Source organism: Bombus pyrosoma, linkage group LG2, assembly GCF_014825855.1.
Source record: "Bombus pyrosoma isolate SC7728 linkage group LG2, ASM1482585v1, whole genome shotgun sequence".
NCBI classification, from domain to species: Eukaryota; Metazoa; Arthropoda; class Insecta; order Hymenoptera; family Apidae; genus Bombus; species Bombus pyrosoma.
The window spans coordinates 3,401,010-3,419,766 of NC_057771.1; the positions used below are offsets into that span (position 1 = coordinate 3,401,010).

General features: G+C 35.7%; 2 protein-coding genes across 19 annotated transcripts; one reads left to right on the forward strand and one right to left on the reverse strand.

Annotated features, from left to right (window-relative positions):
• The first annotated feature begins 5,430 nt into the window (after positions 1-5,430).
• LOC122576033 (histidine--tRNA ligase, cytoplasmic) lies at positions 5,431-9,210 on the forward strand. 7 transcript variants are annotated; one of them, XM_043745807.1, is made up of 7 exons: positions 5,431-5,485; positions 5,843-6,155; positions 6,487-6,795; positions 7,300-7,515; positions 7,596-7,817; positions 7,895-8,396; positions 8,507-9,210. In XM_043745807.1, exons 2-7 carry the CDS (start codon positions 6,060-6,062, stop codon positions 8,968-8,970), a joined length of 1,809 nt encoding a protein of 602 aa, XP_043601742.1. In that variant the 5' UTR covers positions 5,431-5,485; positions 5,843-6,059; the 3' UTR covers positions 8,971-9,210. The 7 variants fall into 7 exon arrangements, with proteins under 7 accessions (XP_043601742.1, XP_043601733.1, XP_043601759.1 ...); XM_043745798.1 differs by having other exon boundaries at positions 5,466-6,155; XM_043745824.1 differs by lacking the exon at positions 6,487-6,795 and adding an exon at positions 7,016-7,163 and having other exon boundaries at positions 5,471-6,155.
• On the reverse strand, positions 9,137-17,861 carry LOC122575988 (open rectifier potassium channel protein 1). 12 transcript variants are annotated; one of them, XM_043745679.1, is made up of 11 exons: positions 16,779-17,542; positions 16,519-16,663; positions 16,253-16,422; positions 16,075-16,178; positions 15,792-15,951; positions 14,307-14,483; positions 13,635-14,012; positions 13,038-13,300; positions 12,744-12,902; positions 10,860-12,044; positions 9,137-10,701 (listed from the first exon to the last, which is right to left on the reverse strand). In XM_043745679.1, the coding sequence occupies exons 5-11, from the start codon at positions 15,931-15,933 to the stop codon at positions 9,754-9,756; spliced, it is 3,252 nt and encodes a 1,083-aa protein (XP_043601614.1). In that variant the 5' UTR covers positions 15,934-15,951; positions 16,075-16,178; positions 16,253-16,422; positions 16,519-16,663; positions 16,779-17,542; the 3' UTR covers positions 9,137-9,753. The 12 variants fall into 12 exon arrangements, with proteins under 12 accessions (XP_043601614.1, XP_043601595.1, XP_043601567.1 ...); XM_043745660.1 differs by having other exon boundaries at positions 15,792-15,994; positions 16,074-16,183; positions 16,274-16,422; positions 16,779-17,541; XM_043745632.1 differs by having other exon boundaries at positions 15,792-15,994; positions 16,074-16,178; positions 16,261-16,422; positions 16,779-17,541.
• Positions 17,862-18,757: the final 896 nt, after the last annotated feature.

Genomic DNA, 18,757 nt, shown 5'->3' on the forward strand with positions numbered 1-18,757 from the left:
AAAGATCTCACCTTATGGCGGGCCTTTAATATTTGTGAATCGCTTTGATTGTCAGTTTCTCCTTCTCTTTCATTTTCATTGTCCTTTTCTATGTTTAACACGTCTAAGACCTCAGTTTCGAGAAATAGAATGGTTTCTACATTTCCATTATTGCAACACTTAGGTCCCAATTTTTGTACGATTATCGAATGTTTCCTGTATTATCAAAAAACGCAACAATAGTTGAGAAAGAATTGTGCCTGCAGACGAAGTTGAATTAAGATATACTCACAGTAAGGGCATTTTAACATTTTGATGATATCTTAGGATTTACAATAAAACAATTATATAGCGTTTCTTTATTGAATATCTACTACTGATTACAGAGATAGTGGCGAGCAAATTTTTATATTAAAACTTTTATATTATTGATCCATTTTTTAATGAAACTTTCTGACTTTCTGACTAATGAAACTTTAATGAAACTAAAATGACACGAAGCACGATATAATTCGTTAAAAAAATAAAAAAGAAAATGTTTATTCGTAAACGAAAGAAGTTACAATAAGCAGAGAACGATCGCTGAAAAAGCAAACCTCGCAGGTTTTCGCCCGACGACTTCATGTTTTTGCGCGCCCCGAAATTTCAAAGCGAGCAAGCGAATTCTTTTATTCCCACATATAGCTTAATTTTTTTTTTAACAACTGATAGCTTGAATTATCTGATATCTTATCTAAAATGTAATTACAATGTAATTTTGTTTTTATTCAAAACCGCATTCAAAACTGTAAAAAAATATTAGAAGCGAATTCAAGGTAGTCACGTTCACAGCACGTTCTCTAGATTCGGAAATGCTGAACTCGCGTGGTTTTACTTTGACGTTCGTCCATATCGATGATTGTATTAAAAATACTCGGAAAAATCAGGCGTCGCAGTCGCAAAACGTCGGGGCCGTTGGTCCATGACACCATATGGGGTGAGGGGGCTTAATTTATAACGCTCTCAAGTATTCACTCTTTCTCTTGCGACATTCAAGGGTGACGAAAGCCAGGCAGCCGACCCAGGTGTTCGAACTTCAGATTTTCTTACGAGTGTCACAGTTATTGCAAATTACGATGAAATTGTTTACATTCTTACAAACATCGAGGTCCTTTTTTTATTTAGTTCAGAAATTTTCATCCTTACCATATTAAACATTTTCTACTACGTCGTACTTTAAAATTTGTTAACGATTTCTTTCTATAAATTGACTACTATTACCTAATTTTGTACCGTTTTGCTGTGAATATGTCGAGTGTAAGAATAAGGAACAAGTTAAACAGTTGAGATACAACAGGACACCTCACACAGACATCGATCAGATCGATCAACAATTCATAGATGGCTTGCAATATTTGATTTTAGTAGTAAGCGTACATGTTACACTATTGTCATTCTCAATGTCTTGTAAACGCGGGTTCCGAATTAAGTGGATAACCCTGCATGTTATATACATGATATATATGATATATTGACTTCTAAATTTATCTCAGCTTCACTGTCATTTTATCCTTGTAAAAAGTAAATTTTAATGATTTCATGCCAACTTCGTATATAATCGTACTCTGCTATTCTAGAAATAAATATTATTGAATATTTTTGGAAAAAATACGTCTTACTTTCCTGGTTTTATTCCTATTAGATGCATAGTAGTATACATATATTCGTCGGCCTCATCGGGCCGTTGGAGCGGTCGTACTGAACTGGGAGGCTTGGAGAGATCGTGGCGGGCTCCCGCTGACATACAGGATGACGCAGGTGCTCACTGGGCACGTAGCGTTCGGGGAGTTCCTGTTAAGGATTCGGCGGGAGGTGACTAACACGTGCCATCACTGCGAGGAAGAGGAAGGCACGGCACAGTACACGCTGGAGTTCTGCCCGGCGTGGGAGGAACCGCGCCGTGTCCTACGACTCGATATCGGCGAGAATTTGGCCCCCGAGGCGATCGTAAAAGCAATGCTGAGGGGGCAATAGGAGTACATCGCCGTCCGCTCCTACTGCGAGTAAGTCATGCTCGCAAAGGAGCGCGCCGAGAGAGAAAGGGTGAGAAGACAACACCCATCGAGAGTGCCGTCGCGCCGAAGAGGGTCTGGTTTCCACTTCGGACTTGCACGACGGCCCAGGCAGCTTGGTGTTAGGAGGAGTGGTCCCTTCTAACGGCTCAATCAACCAAGGATCCCGATTACATCATCAGGGAGCAGACGAAGGAGTGTCCCAGCAGCAATACGAAATAGATGGTCCCGGGGCTCTCCTACCAATCGTCAGGACGATCACCGTGGAGATTTTAGCCGGTACGAATCCGGCACTACCCGGCGGCCTCTCCCCGGAGGGTGTGGGGCGCCTGTGAAGGTTTCCTCTACGAAAAAAAAAGTATACATATATTCGTACGAAAAGAGGAAAATGAATTGGAAAAGAGAGGATGAATCCCGACATCTTCGTCCGAGAAGCTTCGTCGCAAAAGACCGAAACTCTCCGCCCAAACTCTCTTATTCGTAAGGTAAAACAAAACGATCACTATGAAGTCATCCTACAAAACAATCGTGTTCCGAATTCCACAGTTTCTGAAGAATCAATTTCTTCAATGATTCTAGGAGCATTGGAAGGAAGGTATTCGAAGGAGAGCCTTCCGTTAAAAGTGAAGAAGATCCGTGTCCGTATCACGTAGAATTCAGGGTTGGATAATAAAAGAAAAGAATACTGAGTCGTAACCCAACTATTAATCTTCTTTATTATAAATTCACCACTTACAAGCAATAGACTGACACTGAACCGGAGAAAAGGGCTGCGCAAGAACTGCCCGAGCTGTCTGAAGTCTTGGCTTATATACATTTTGGTTTGAGGATGTTGAGGGGTTCGGTGTAGGTTGTGATGTGGAGAAGTGTCCGAAGGTCGGGGGTCGATGTCTTATCTATGATGTAGACTAAGGTGTGTCATAGCTTCTGTATAGGCTATGATGATAGGGTGGTGATGTGTCCAAGGGAGTCCGAAGTTCGGTGGTCGATGTCCTATCTTGATGTGGACTAAGGTGCGTCACAGCCTTGATGTAGATTATGATGATAAGGTGGTGATGTGTTCAAAGGAGTCCGAAGCTCGGAGTCGATGTCTTATCTCTGATTACTGTTTCTGAGCGGATGGCCTTCTTGAGCGTGTGACACCCCAGAAGACATCAAGAAAGAAGGGTGCAAATCTCAAGAGTTAAAAGGAAGGGCGAAGAGCAGTTGGGATTTTCTCGAAGGCACAAATTTATACTTGAATAATACAAGTGTAAAATTTAACTTAAACATTTTGAATAGTTTTCCTTTATAGAACGGTCTATTGACATAGAGACATACATACATATTAGGTATGTCTAATATTTATAAATATATTGTTTATTTTCGTTGTTTTTTGTTAATAAATTATTATATTCTGACATTTTGTACTATTTCTATCCCCGTTTTATATGTGTTATCGTTTTCTCAGACAGCCGCATCTTTGTGTAAAAGATTCATAGATATATTAAATTTTCATAAAAATTTTCGATTTTCTTTTGAAGTGAAATTTTCGTTACCAATGTTGACATAATTTCCCATATTTTTTAATACAATTTTTTTTATTTTAAATTTTCGTTAAAAGATTTCGTATTTTTATTTTATCTTTTGCAATCCCTCTTCTATTTTTTGTCATTCTTTCGCTAGATACCACATGAGAAGTGTCGTCTACTTTCAATATAATGTGAAATGTTCATCTTAATATAATCCTCCTAATTTTAACAAAAACAATATTCATAGAATTAATAAATTGGAGTCAGTAATGAAAATAAGATGGATAGAAAGCGTGGTTAGTTGGTTGCACAAATTAGTCGTTACGTCTCTATGTCCTTACATCTTGGCCTATAGTCAACTGGTTTTTTTATTTTTATCCTTTTTATAAATATACCTGAGATACATACATTTTGTCAGAAATATTATTCATTGCCGACCAATTTATTGCTAAAAAATTAATATTTTCATTTTACTATAACAAAAACATTATCGCGACGGAAATAAATATAATGTTAAATCTAAAACAATATTGTATATAGAAGATATATTAAATCCACTGATTCATTATCGTTTGGAACGGAATATTTTCTTTTCTTCTCTAAAAAAATATAGTAAACAATTAATTTCTTTTTCTTAGGCAACTTACAATTACTTTCATTATTGCGTGATTTTGTCATTCTCATACTTGTCTATCTCGGATAGAAAAGTAGATATGAACTTTTCCGTACAATGCTAATGTGCAATCAAACAGGTCACATCCCTAACTTTAAGCTTAAATACATAGATTCTTGTATCTGATAAATTGCAACCAAACAGGGCAGATCCCTAACTTTATAGGTTTTTGTATATGCTAACTTTGCCAGTTGACCGCATGGTGCAGCGCCTGTGAAACAACTAAAACTACGGGCGTGAGCACTTTCATTTCCTTTCTGACGCTAGAATATACAAGAATCTATTGTATTTGGGTCTACCACAAACGAGTTATATTCGCTGTGGTTTTACGCTACAAGAACTTATTTCATTGTATAGTTTTTGTGACTAGAGCGGTATCTTTACAACAGATTTTTACTCCTGTTAATCTTATCACGCTCGTCTGTGACTTTACCAACTTTAATAGTTGGATTGAATATAATTCCTACATTCATCGCTGTAAATCGCAAAGGGTGATTCAAAATCCCATAAGATGCAAAGTCTAAGCTGTATACTCGGCTGTAATCGAATGCACATATAACTAGAGAGAAAATTTCTTCTTTGAAACAACCAACTCATTCGAGATTTAGCAATGTTTGTCATCGTTATCTTCTTGTAAAGGGCGAGAACTAATATTATTTTGTAATGAATAAATATAAAATAGATTATTTTAAAACTTGATGAAACGTATTGTATTTAATTCAATATTCCCAGCAATTTTAATATTTCTTAAATATTGTGTTCTTTCTCAAGATCGTAGATGATTTTTTTGTTTTATATGTATTATATGTATATGAATATTAGTTATACTCATATGTATTTGTTTTATTTATTTGCTTTTATGTTTATATTTTTTTTATTATTTTAAAAACTAAATTATGTTCTACACCATATCATTCCGGATCCTATTTATTGATTTTAGCATTATTATTATTATATATTTTTTTAAATGTACAAAAATTTTAATAAGTGATCAAAGAAGTACTTAATCACTTTTAGTGATTCGAGTTTAAGCAATAAAATGGAACAGGGTTGTCAGATGACATAATTACAGGTATGTGGTCACGTGGCCAGTGGGTATAATTGAGATTTGAGACAGAAAAATATCTCTCTCTCTCTCTTTCTCTCTCTGTCAATCCTATCGACACGCACTATTGGTGCCCCTTCGTAAGTATAAGTTCTATATGTATGTATATATGGGTTATACACATAACCTCTGTGTGAGATTTCACGTCAAATACTAATGCTGCGCTGTAAGCCAAACTATAGTGTTTAAATTATTAATTCATACGTTTCTTACATGTTGTTCCTTTGTTATCGAAGAATTTCTCCCTTATTAACAAATATATCGTATATATTTACAATATTATTAAAAATATATTGTATAATCTTAAAAATTTATCGGTTTCAAAATTTATCAAGATGTTGAAAGTTTGTCATCGCATTTTGAAAGCTATTCCATATTAATTTTGTACTGACACTTTTTGATTCCGATAAATCACAGAAAAGAAAAACATTAGTTATCAATAAAGTCGGATAGTCTATTCTTTCTAGTATTAATGACAAATGAATCAGTATTGTCCACCATTTCGTATCTATTCGAAAAACAGATTGGATATGAATGTGATGAAGAAAATTTGTTCATCCTTTCACGAACACACGCGTCAAACACGCGAGTCGAATGGAATTGTAAAGTCGGTCAAATGAGCAGACCGTAGTAAATCTGAGTACAATCGTTGGATGTAACCTGCTGGAAGGCGCAGTGATGCCGTGTTGCATGAAGCGTTTGGAATTGGAGTTAAACGGAGAAAGACCGAATCACGCATTATGGCTGACGAAATCGATGAAAAGTTGCTGGAGCAGGTGAAACAACAAGGAGAAATTGTACGAAAACTGAAAGCTGCTAAAGCCAACAATGTCCAGGTAGGAGCAATTACTTTTACGTATTACAGACTTGTATATCCTTTTTGTCACGAATTTTTTAATGTAACTGAACAGGCGATACCTTCTGGTAACAGTAAATTTCGTCTCCATGTGCTTGAATTGTATTTGAGTTTATGTTTCAATTATAATTGTAATTGTAATAATTGTTTGTGATTAGGGTCTTTTTACAAATGCCTTGTCCATGAATTTTTCGTTTTTTGACTTGTTCTCATGAATAAATTTACCAGCATCTTATGACAAAACATCTTCGATCTTTCGTCTGCATCTAACCTCTGACAGAGACCGTAGTATACCATTTTCCATTCTTCAGGATTCAACGACTTCGAACTTAGAAGCGCATTTAGAAAATATTAACCACGATTTCGCGGATGTCAGTTATGTGTGTGGATGGGTTCCTACTACGAAAGATACAATATTCTTTGATTTCTGCGCAACCTTCGTTAATGATCGGCTCTTCAAATGGCCACATTTGAAAAGATGGTTCGCAAACATTCAAAATTTCGATCGAATTGAACGTCACACGTTTCCCGATCCGGAAGGATCAATTACTCCTCTGATGAGAAAGGTCGATCACATAAGCAACCTTCGCCTTTCCGACCGAAACATAATTGATCGAAAGGTGAGGTGGTTGTTCGCTGGCAAACAAAATCGCTATAAATTATATATAGGCATGTTTATAAGAATTTGCACGCATCGGTTAACGTCTCCCTATGAAATTTCTCTTCTTGGGAAACTGTATTAATTGTACATGTTTATATCAGCTATATTACATAAACCATATAATTTATAGCATTTGCTTGCTAGTCTACTTATATGGCACTATTTGTTCTTTCGGCTAGTTTAATAATCAACATTGAGGCAGACTTTTCTCTTTGATTCTGGTTCTTTTAAATGACTGGATCGTTTGTGATGTTGTGTTTGATGTGGACCAATGCCTTACTACCTGCACGAAAATATTACCATGCATCGATGCTTTCGAGGCTAAAGGTACGCAAATTATATAGGTAGTTTTCTGTGATGAACAATGATAAAAAGAAAGATTGTATTAAATATATCCCATCTTTAAAGTTAATTTGAGATCTGTGTGTTAAACAAGCATCAATTAATTTTTAATTTTGTGTAGATTGCAGAGGAAGTTTCTAAATTATTGGAATTAAAAGCTCAACTGGGAGAAACAAATGGCAAGGCACCTTCCAAGCTTCTTCTGAAAACACCTAAAGGTACAAGGGATTATGGTCCTGAACAAATGGCACTACGACTTACAGTATTGGATAAAATAGTTGCAGTGTTTAAAAAGCATGGTGCAGAAACAATAGATACTCCTATATTTGAGCGGAAAGTATGCAAAAATTGTCCATTATGATTTGAATAACCAGATTTTCTGTTCCATATTTTAAGTAAAAATTATTTCCAATTTAGGAAGTTTTGACAGGAAAGTATGGAGAAGATTCAAAGTTGATCTATGACTTGAAGGATCAAGGTGGAGAAATTTTGTCCCTTAGATATGACTTAACTGTACCCTTTGCAAGATATCTGGCCATGGGAAAAATCTCTTCCATAAAAAGGTATCATATAGCAAAAGTTTATCGAAGGGACAATCCATCTACGATAAGGGGTAGATACAGAGAGTTCTACCAATGCGTAAGTCCAATAACATATATTAAGAATAATGCTGTTAATGAACCTATCATTGATATTTGATCTTCTCCATATCAAAGGATTTCGACATAGCCGGGCAGTATGATCCTATGATACCAGATGCAGAATGCATACGCATTATTTCCGAGGCGTTACAATCTCTGGATGTAGGACCTTATACAATTAGATTGAACCACAGATTGCTATTGGATGGTATATTTGCTGCCTGTGGTGTTCCAAGTAATAAATTTCGTGCTGTGTGTTCTGCTATTGATAAACTGGATAAAAATTCGTGGTCAGAAGTCAAAAAAGAAATAATTGAAGAGAAAGGTCTGGATGAATCCAGTGCTGACAAAATTGGCATATACGTGTCGCGATTCGGTGGAATAGAATTAATTTCTGAGCTAAGGGAAGACAGCGAATTAATGAAATACGAATCGGCGACGAAAGGCCTTGAATCTATGGAATTATTATACAAGTACTGCAATATATTGCAAGTGACAGACAAAGTAACTTTTGACCTTAGCCTTGCTAGAGGACTTGATTATTATACAGGTGTAATCTTCGAAGCGATATTGACTGGTAAATTCTTAAAAAGTTTCGCAACGTTTTAAAACAATTTGTATTAATAGGATTCAAAAACTTGAAGAGTTCTTTCATGTGGAAACGAATTATTTTATTTTCTTTTGCAGGTGACGACGTTGGCGTTGGTAGTGTCGCAGGTGGTGGTCGTTATGACAATTTGGTTGGAATGTTTGATAGCAAACACAAATCGATTCCCTGTGTTGGCTTGTCGTTAGGCGTCGAACGAATTTTCAACGTGCTAGAGACAAAGTTGAATAAGGAAGGTGTGAAAACGCGAACTACCGAAGTTGAGGTGTTTGTAGCGACTGCACAAAAGAATTTGCATGAAGAACGAATGAAACTTTTGTCAATTCTTTGGGATGCTGGAGTGAAAGCCGAACAGTCTTATAAAAGAAACGTAAAATTGCTTGCGCAATTACAGTATTGCGAAGAAAGTGGAATACCGTTGGCTATAATAATTGGTGAAGGAGAATTGGCTAAGGGAGAACTTACATTGAGAGACGTTATGTCGCGTACAGAAATTTCGATCCCCCGAGCACATTTAATTGAAGAGATAAGAAAAAGGTTGTAGAAATATACAATACATTATTTGAACATCGAGCATGGTTAATTTATACAGTCTAATAGTATCATACCAAACAGTGATTGTTCAATCCTTTGTCAAATGTCACTTTTTGCCGATACATTGCACGGTAACTTGCTTGAAACTCGGCACTTGAAGAAAGAAGAAAACTGTGTTCCTGTGTAAACTAAATTATACATAATTTATTGTATCGAATGATTGAATAAAAGTACATGGGTATCAAAAATACTTGATCTTCGAAATAATTTTTCGCGAAATATCATCTCTTTTAGAAATCGTGATAACTCGACGTCCATTTTCGTTTTTGTAACGGTCATTTGTAGCGGTGAAAGGAAGCAAAAGAAAAGAGTAGGAAATAAAACTAGTAAATAAGTATAATAGTAAAAGTAGAGATAGTTAAAGAAACTTGATATATTGATATCGATGATATAACGAGAAAAGAACGTTCGATCTCTCTTTTTCTCTGAAATAATAATCTCCAATTCTTCTCCAATTTAAATTTCAATCTTTTGTTTCCTTGAAATTAATCATAACAGAAAGCAACAGCTTTTGGGAAACAATTATAAAGTTTCTGTACAATGACTAAAGACTAAAAGTTTCTGTACAATGTATATACATATAAATTCTTCGTTCCTTGTTTATCGTCATATCGTCGTTTGGTCTTTCATTTATCGTCTGAGATTTGCTGTACTTCGATACAGTCTGAAGGACAGTCCGACTGTAAAATGAGTGCAGATATATGTAAGTTTGACGTTCAGCAAATACCGCATGTCACGATTTATTAATAGGCAAGTGCGATCCATGCTTTTCGACTTTCAGCTCTGAAAGTGAATCAAGCGAATTATTTAGAGAAACGTCAGCTGTAAAAGGATTACGAACGATATTCGTAATGGGGTTCTCTATTTTCACTTCCACTAATGATTCCTGTAATTCCTGTAATGTATCAATATCGGTGAATGAATTATAATTGAGAGTAGAATCATTAGTAGTAGAAGAATCGTTCGAGGATACCTGTTTCTCTGTGCTGGATGAAGCGAATTTTTCTTCGTTGTATATATCTAACGGGGGACAAGAAATATGTTCGTTCAAATGATTGATATTCTCTGTTGAGGCTATACTTGAAATGGATTGAGTATGTGGTTCAAAAATTCGCACGTTTTTTTCTTCGAGTCGAACAGAATTTGTTAAAGCACTTTCTTGCGAAAACGACGAATATCGTTCAGCTGAAGTACAAACCGAAGACGTAAACTGATCTGACTTTTCAATGGAATTTGCGAATCCGTCATTTTTCAAATCTTCTCTCTCAGATTTATTCGGAGATATATTTTTACGATATTCGTTTGTATCATAATTATGTTTCTTGCAATTACTGGACGACAGATCAAAAGGCTCGGCTCTTTCTTTGAGATCTTCAGCGTGAACGTCGCTCAAACTAAAGGCTCTAGCTCGACGTCGAAGATTCATTTGACTGATTTGTCGTTGTAACATCCCAGCCTTCCAACGAGGTACAGCTTTGAGCGTAGGAACGAGAGCGGCGGGATTATTATCTATTAAACATCCGTTCGGATTTTGAGTAGGTCGTAGCGAGAAACGCCGATCGTTTAAAAATGATTTTATTGGCGTTGAAAGTCCCGGTGCTCTCTCCGTTGAAATAAGAGGTTCTTTGAGTGATTCAAACAAGGACGTTGATCTACTTTCGTATGGCATTTGCTGTGAATCCTAAAAAAAAAAAGTAAAAGTAGGTAAGTGTAAATAGCATGAAACGCGATGTCATGTAAAAGGACGGAACGGGATAAAAGGCGACGAAATTGAGGATTTTTTTCGTTTTTGAAGGCAAAAAACGTTTTGATCGATTCTTGGTGGATCACCGAACTCACCGATAAGAATGATGTATCGTTCTTCGGAGGCGTTGGAGGACTAATGGGTGTCGCTACTGGTCTTAAAGAAAATCTTCTCGATTTTGTAGTAGTAGGTGCGACGAATATCAAACTACCTCTTCTCGACTCTCGTCGGTTTTGAGACCAAGGGAGCTTGTTTTCGTTCGAGTTTACATTAAACTCTTGCGTAATCGTATTTTGATTACTTTGAGTTGTCGATGTAGGCGGAGAAGGCGAAAATAACGTGAACAAACTGGGAAGTTTCGGCGGTGTCAAGGAAGCGGTGCCCATTTTTCTTCGAGGTTGATTACGTTGAATCTGATCCGTGTTCGTAGCTGAGGTCCAACTGCCATTCGTAACGACGCTCGCGTGAAGAGCAGTGAGGGCTCTCAAAAAATCGGCCAAACTGGTTTCCTCGAGCAAATTATTAGTAGTTTCTGTATTAAGATTGCTACCTGCACCAGTGTGAGTGTAATAATGTCTCCGTAGATTTGAAGTGGTCGAGTCTCGTCTATCATCGATCGCTACCGATCCCAATGGGAATGATTGTTCGGTGTCTCTGTTAATCTCGTGATCTAACTCCGAATTCTTTTTCTCTGAACTCATTGAGAAACGACCTTTCCAAGGAGTAGATGAAACCAGTACTTTGGAAACAGATCTTGTTAATGCAAAGTTACGAAGTTTAGAAAATTTTCTTTCTTTAATGCCATGTTCTTTACCAGATGATTCGCTTATTCGCGATTTCATCAATTCATGAATTTTTCTAGCTGCCGTCGGACCGGACCAGGTTCGTTCCGTGTTTCGATCTTCTTTCTTCGTCTCGTGTAGTCTGATCTCACTAGCCGCTCTTGAACGAGGATTAGCAAAGCGATATGCTGGTATTTTTTCATGGCCGATGGTCCAGAGTCCAGTACTGGACGTGTAAGTTGGCTCTTCCTCCGAATATACTTTACTGTTATTTTCTTCGAGCCTGTTACCACGATATCCGATATCTTGGCTAACGAAAGTTGTCTGATTCGAATCATCAGCTCCAGTATCCTCTGTAGCTGGTGGTATGTAACCAAGAATATTAACCAATCTTGCCAACAATTCTGCTGGCTGAACCATCGCATGAGTTGCGAATGTTGCCGTTTTATCGATTCTTTGAAGATCAGTCTCAGAAACGACGCGAGTTATTTGATCTTCCTATGGAGCAATGAAACACATGTATTAACAGATTGTTGTATTACGCAAATGTTGTTGACCGGAGACGTATTCAAAGAAAGAGAGAGCGTTCAGATTATAGGGAGAGGTCCAGTTAGAACCATCGTATAAAGTTGTTAGAGCTCAAAATTTATAAAGTGCTTATTATAGAGTTTGTGATCGTGTTTATCATTCACCTTTTGTCACCTTAGGTTTTCTTCTAACCTTTTGCATATTATAAAGGCAACTTTTTTGGCATTATATTTTCAAAAATGGTGCATCGCGAATTTTTTAGCGAAGGAATTTTTAATGAATTTTATGCAAATGCTTTGTTTGATTGTCGAGTAACAATACTAGTGATTCGGAAAATGATAGTTCTCTATATATTACAATAACTCTATATATTAAAATAATATATTATAATAATTCTAATTCAAACGTGAATATTAGATCAACAAAAAACCTTAGAATTAGTGATCGGTTGTGACACTGAAAGTGAAAATAATACGCACGGTATTAAAAAATGCACCTTTGCTTCCACAGAAGAATGGATTGAAGGCAACATTTCATGAAAAATAGCAAACGCCGGTCAAAAGGCATTTTTTGCATAAATTCTTCAATCAACAATATGTTAATCTCGATCAAATTACAAGACCATAGCTTTTGGTGGTGATTATGCTCGTATTCGAGAAAATCGCTTACCGTCGGTACCACTTCGCTGTTGGCGCGACGTCGAGGTCTGTTACACAACTTATCTTTCTCTTTTGAACCATAGAGCAAATCTCGAAGATCAGGAAAGCTATTGCTACGTGGAAATTTCGAAGGTGGAATCTCATAATTACATTCATCGATATATACTCTCTGAAATGTATTAAAATCTATGAATACAGTTTTTGAATGTATAATAACATATTAAAGAAATATCGATTCATTATATAAATAAGAATATAAGCGGGAAAGATCGAAGTACAGAATCAGAAATGCGATTTCGTTTACCTTAACTTTAGATAGCTGTAACTCGTTGAAAGCACGACGCAGGTAGTTTATCTCCTTGTTGAATTCGTTCCAGATTTTACTTTGTGTATGCTTCAAATTGATCGCTAGTTTATGCTCGATTCTAGTAATCTTCTTACTGCGCATACCTCGTGCGATAAACGTCATAATCATGACAGTGTATCCCAGTCCAAACGAAATCCAACAGATCAGGAAGGTCTTGTATAACATAAAGAAAAATCCGCTACCCTTGCTATTGTCCTGTCCTATCAAATATGAATATGAATACGAATACGAATACGATGCAAGATCATCGACAATTTTTTCATTACATACGCATTTTTTCAATGTAACCTGACATGAATATTTGTACAAAAAAATTAGTGTCGATCTATTTATCTTGTTATAGGGACGTAGAATCCGTGCAAGCACGTGTGAAAAAGATTTCGTCAAGTGAATGAGAACGTTATGCATAGATATATTCTGATCGATGTCTCAGTTTTAGTACAAGCGTATTTCAGTTTACTCAATTTATTGCACAAGTTACTGTTCATGCTAAAAATAGAATCGGCGAAAAAACGTGACAAAATGTTTTCTAACCTGCCACGTAATCTCCGAAACCAATGGTTGTCAATGTGACAAAAGCGTAGTAAACAGCTTCGTCGTAACTCCAACCCTCATAATGGGAGAAGACAAATGCCGGGAAAAAGATGAACATGACGAAGCCTGGCATCAGATGAGCGAATATCTGTGCAGCCAACCCAACTTTTCCCGTTTCGAACGTTGTTAATTTTCTGGTATAATAGTCATTATGGTCACGCTTGTACGATTTGTACTTCTGATGAGCTTTGACGAATACGTGCCCAAAAAATTCTCCTAGTTGTGTTAACAAAATCCCATTCATAGGTATCCCTATCAGACCGTAAAATATCATCAGGATGCGGCCAAGCATATTCGTCGGAGCCAAATTCCCGTAACCTATATTGCGTATATTTAATAGATGATTAGCCAAACAATATTTGGAATTTTAGTATGATGTCGATAATATTCAAGTTTTCAAACGAAACTCAGACGTTCGCGAACTATACGATATGTTGTTCTGAAAAATCCGTATTTCATTTCAAATCTTTTACAAATCGATACCGATTCACAATCGCGTAAATATACATTCGTATGTAAGTACATGTATCTTCACTCGCTTTTTCCCTGATCTTTATTGTGTATAAACCTGTAAAAATGTATATATATCGTGTATATTACACGGGTACGTACCTATCGTGCTGACGACGGTGTAAGCAAAATAGAAACTGTTATAAAAATCCCATTTAAGGGGGTCCGTCTCGCCGTCGGTATAATTATAAACCGACTTTCCACAGTACCGTGTCAATTTTCCAAGAATTTCATCGTGATCGTGACTAAGATTAGGCACATAATGTGCGTGAAGTAAAGCTGAAAAACAATGAGCATCAGAGTCTGAATACTAATACCTAATATACTCGTACATAATCTAAATATCTGTAATATGCTTAACAATTGGAAAAAATAAAATGAATTTATCATAGGAGAGAGAGAGAGAAAGAGCGAGAGAGAAAGAGAGAGATAGAGAGGAATCACAATCCGAATTTAATGAAACATGCGTCGTGATTGTGATATAATCAATCAAAATTTAAACTTCACCCGCTCTCGTACACTCTTTAAAATTCGCACGATACATTTAAACTATCTGTTCTCGGACGAACGTTATCTTATCATTTCACTTTATTCGTTTATCATTTATGTTCTCTACTTGCTTCGAATTAGTTAAAGAACTTCATATGCGTGCGTGTTCCGGAAAAAGAAGTCACATCAATACAATTCAACAAAGAACACATCGGATAACAAATTTCATACCGTAAAGGTAAAGATCTTCTTCAATTCGTCAGAGTCAATTCAAATGTATTATCAGATTTCTTTATAATTTTTTGATCTCAATTCGATAAGATGCATTTTTGATAATATCATAAAATTAGTTTCGATCGAAAATGCTAACTGATTCTTATTATTGCCTCTGCAACGTATGACAAATTATGTGAAAGTAAAAGCTACTCGCTCATTGTATATACTGTAATTATCTTCTAATCGACCAAAACTATTAATTTTAATGGTTAATGTCACGATAATGCTGGTTACAAAGTTAATGAAAATTCCGGAAAAAAGTGGATGTTGCCTACAATTGTACGTACGTTGTACTTTTAATCTCTATGATAGAATAGTAGTTGAAACGTTTTTATTCATGAACATTTACGGTCGGTTTATAAAGGGAACCGATGAATTTGCTGAACAATTTTCTGAGGAGTGGCTGATCCGAATGATTTCGCATGCTATCGATTTCGTAACTCAGTATTGAAGTAACTGATCCAACGAATTTATCTTTTATCACAATTGCTCATTGTTGTTCAACTGAAGCAGAAAGAGAGAGAGAGAGAGAGAGAGAGAAATAAAGAGAGAGAGAGAGAGAGAGAGAGATTACGACGAATCTTTTTTAAAACTTTAATAAATGTTGATCGGTAATGAAAAAAGTACAATAGATTTTTATGTGCTCATATTATTGGCCGACGATAACTTGCATTGATTTTTTAACTGCCGAATAGCGAATTCATATAAATTATTATATATGAACATTAAATGGCAAGGAACAATTTTATAAGTTGTATTGTTAAGATTTCGAATCATCTATATACTAGTTTGTTCTTTAATTACACGACCGACTGTGCTCACCGTTAATTTCGATGCGTTCACGTTTGGCTTCTTCGACGCGTTCGATTTCTAGGCGACTCTCGATATGGTAGAAAATGGAAGCACCTAGCAACAAGTAAGTCAAAAACAGCATCAACAGGACCAACCATTGTTTCTTCGACATTCTTTAATTGAACGTCTGAAATGAGATGACAATGAAGTGTCAGCAACTACTGCCAAAATCTATAATAAAATAACAATGTCAAATTTCATTGAGTTTCATTGATTCGTCCTTTGCTTTTTAAACTTTGTCTCTGTTGCACTGCAAAACTACGACGCTAGTCTATGAAAAGCAATTCTTGATGACAGTACATCCAATAATCCACGATGAAACGGCCGATTCGCGAATTGTCGCGATTCTTACTACCACTGCACTAAAAACAGATTATTGGACAGTCGGGCAGATTACGACATTATCGCGTGATAACTCTTTAGACTCTGACTTTGCGACCTTCGAAAGTCACCTTCTTTTCCCTCGATGTCAACTCCATTAGATATCCGATACGATTCTAAGTGCCATCAACTAAACGTTTTATCAATAATACGATTGTTTTTCATTTCCGTTTTAAGCTTCTTCTCTTTTTTTCACATAATATAAACTCTATCGAATATCCTAGAAAAAGAATGTTAAACTTAAGAATGTACAACTTTCGTGATTAGATATTGTCAAAACGCATTGTAATAATATAAGAAATCATAAGAGACTTACCTTAGAGATTTTCCTTAATACAAAACATTAAAATATATTTACGGTTCACTTAAATTTGACGACGCTTTTTGTATGACGATTCTTCGTACAATTAGTATAAAGACACGAAACCGATCAACTAAATGACGACAGACGAATGTACAAACTGCAACGAATGAACGTAAGAAAGACTCTTGTTGTAGTATAAGAGATTTCTTCTAATACATAACAAAGATTTGAACGACAATGAAAGAAGAATATGAACGATTTTCAATTCTTACCGGTTGCAAGAACGACGATTCTAATAAGACAAAAGATCTGAAACAAAGTAACTTAATTGTGTTGGAAGTGATAATTATCAAATCGAATATTTTCTTGAATGTAGGTAACACATTATTGGAGAACACTGATCGTTTCGATGGCTGCAGTTGAACTTAGGGACGTTTGCCGCGTGACTACAATTTTCGCAGTTGCCGCGCAGTTGATGACAAAAATGTTCCCTTGATGCTTTTTACGTAACTTGCACGATGTATGTACTTTGTAAAACGCAATATTTCCTGCTAGTTGAAAGATCGAAGGAAAAGATCGATCGAATGCATGATTTATCGCTTAGAGAATACGTCTCAGTCAGTTATTTACTTTTCTTTTCCTATGCTTATGATTATTCACTGGCAACCAACCACGGTGTAACACCTTCTTCAGTTGTAAAAAGAAAAACGGATAGAAATGAAATCAAAGGAACGGATATTAAAAGAACATTGTCAAATTATCCAATTGTTACAAAATTTGGGAAATCGATGTCAAACGTTATATATCCAATTTTTTTTATACATGTAAATTTCACCAAGACTGTATAGGTATACAGGAATGCAGTAGCTTATCTTTATTACACATAGAGATTGAGACAACACTAAGGCAGATACCGAATAAAGGTGGATTAAACATCAGTATTAGCAACGAGAACAAAACATTATTGATAATAAGCTATCGAAAGTTAAATAATATAGTTAAGTGCGATAACGTTTCGATCGCGATTCGTATCAATCGAACCATGATAAACTATTTCAACTCCGAATAAAACGAAAGTACGTACCTTGATGGTTGTGAAATAGAATATGCTGTACAACAGTTGCGATCTGGAGAGTACAAACACGTTTCAATACTGATAACTGCCACGTTAAAACGTCTCCCGATATATCCTCGTTCATCCCTTGCCTTTTCCTCGTAGTTTACGTTTCCAATTAACTCTTTGTTTTTGAAATTTCCACTGATGCTATTACTATATCTTTCCCACTTCAAGCCAAGAAATTTTTTAAAATGACATAAAAACCGATGGTATGATACACCTTAATTTTCGTATTATCACAAATATCCTCGATTGCGAACTATTGTTCGTTATTTGTCACAAAAAGTTTACTAAATGTTTGCAATTTTGAAAAATAGCAAGAAATTAAGGAATTTGTAATAACATTAGTGTTATCGGCTTTTCTCCCTCTCTTATTCTTCTATATCATTTAAATTTTATCACGGCTTAAAGATTATATACATACCTATCACAATTCTACCTTTCTCATGATACATATTTCTTTTCTAACTTTACAATTTTTGCGAGTTACTATCTATTATTTTGTCTCATATTGTCGACAGACAAGATAGAAATTAATAAAAATTAGATTTTGCCTTATTTAAATACTATTTGTCGATAGGAACACTTCACATTTATATACGAGAAATAAGTTATTACCGTTGCTTGCGATTAACACGTATTGAATGACTTATAGAATGGTAAAATCACGTTTTTAATAAGTCACCGATATTCGTAAGTTTTACCCGTTATAACGCATCTTAGTCGCGCAAGAACTACGCGTAACACGATCATAAAATCTTTTTTCATGAAAGGATAAAAGACAAAAACTGGTCACTTTGATGACCAGTCACGTGCTCAAACTACTTTCGGAAGTAACTTTAAGCGACCCTTGCTCAAAAGTATGTCATAATAATGCTAAGCGTTGAGGTCAACAACTTTATGTAGAAAGAGAAAAGAATTAAATTTGAAAAATCAGTAAAACACACTGTATCAGTAAAAAACACCTTTTTATCTTATCGCAAAATTTCGATCGATTATCGATTTAAATTTATTTAAGAAAACCTACAGCAAAACTACTCGAAGTACATGTATTGAAAGAATTTTGAGAAGAAAGGAATAAAATGGTTAAATAAATGAGCGAGATAAAAAATGGAGCAAATGCAGCGGGGATAA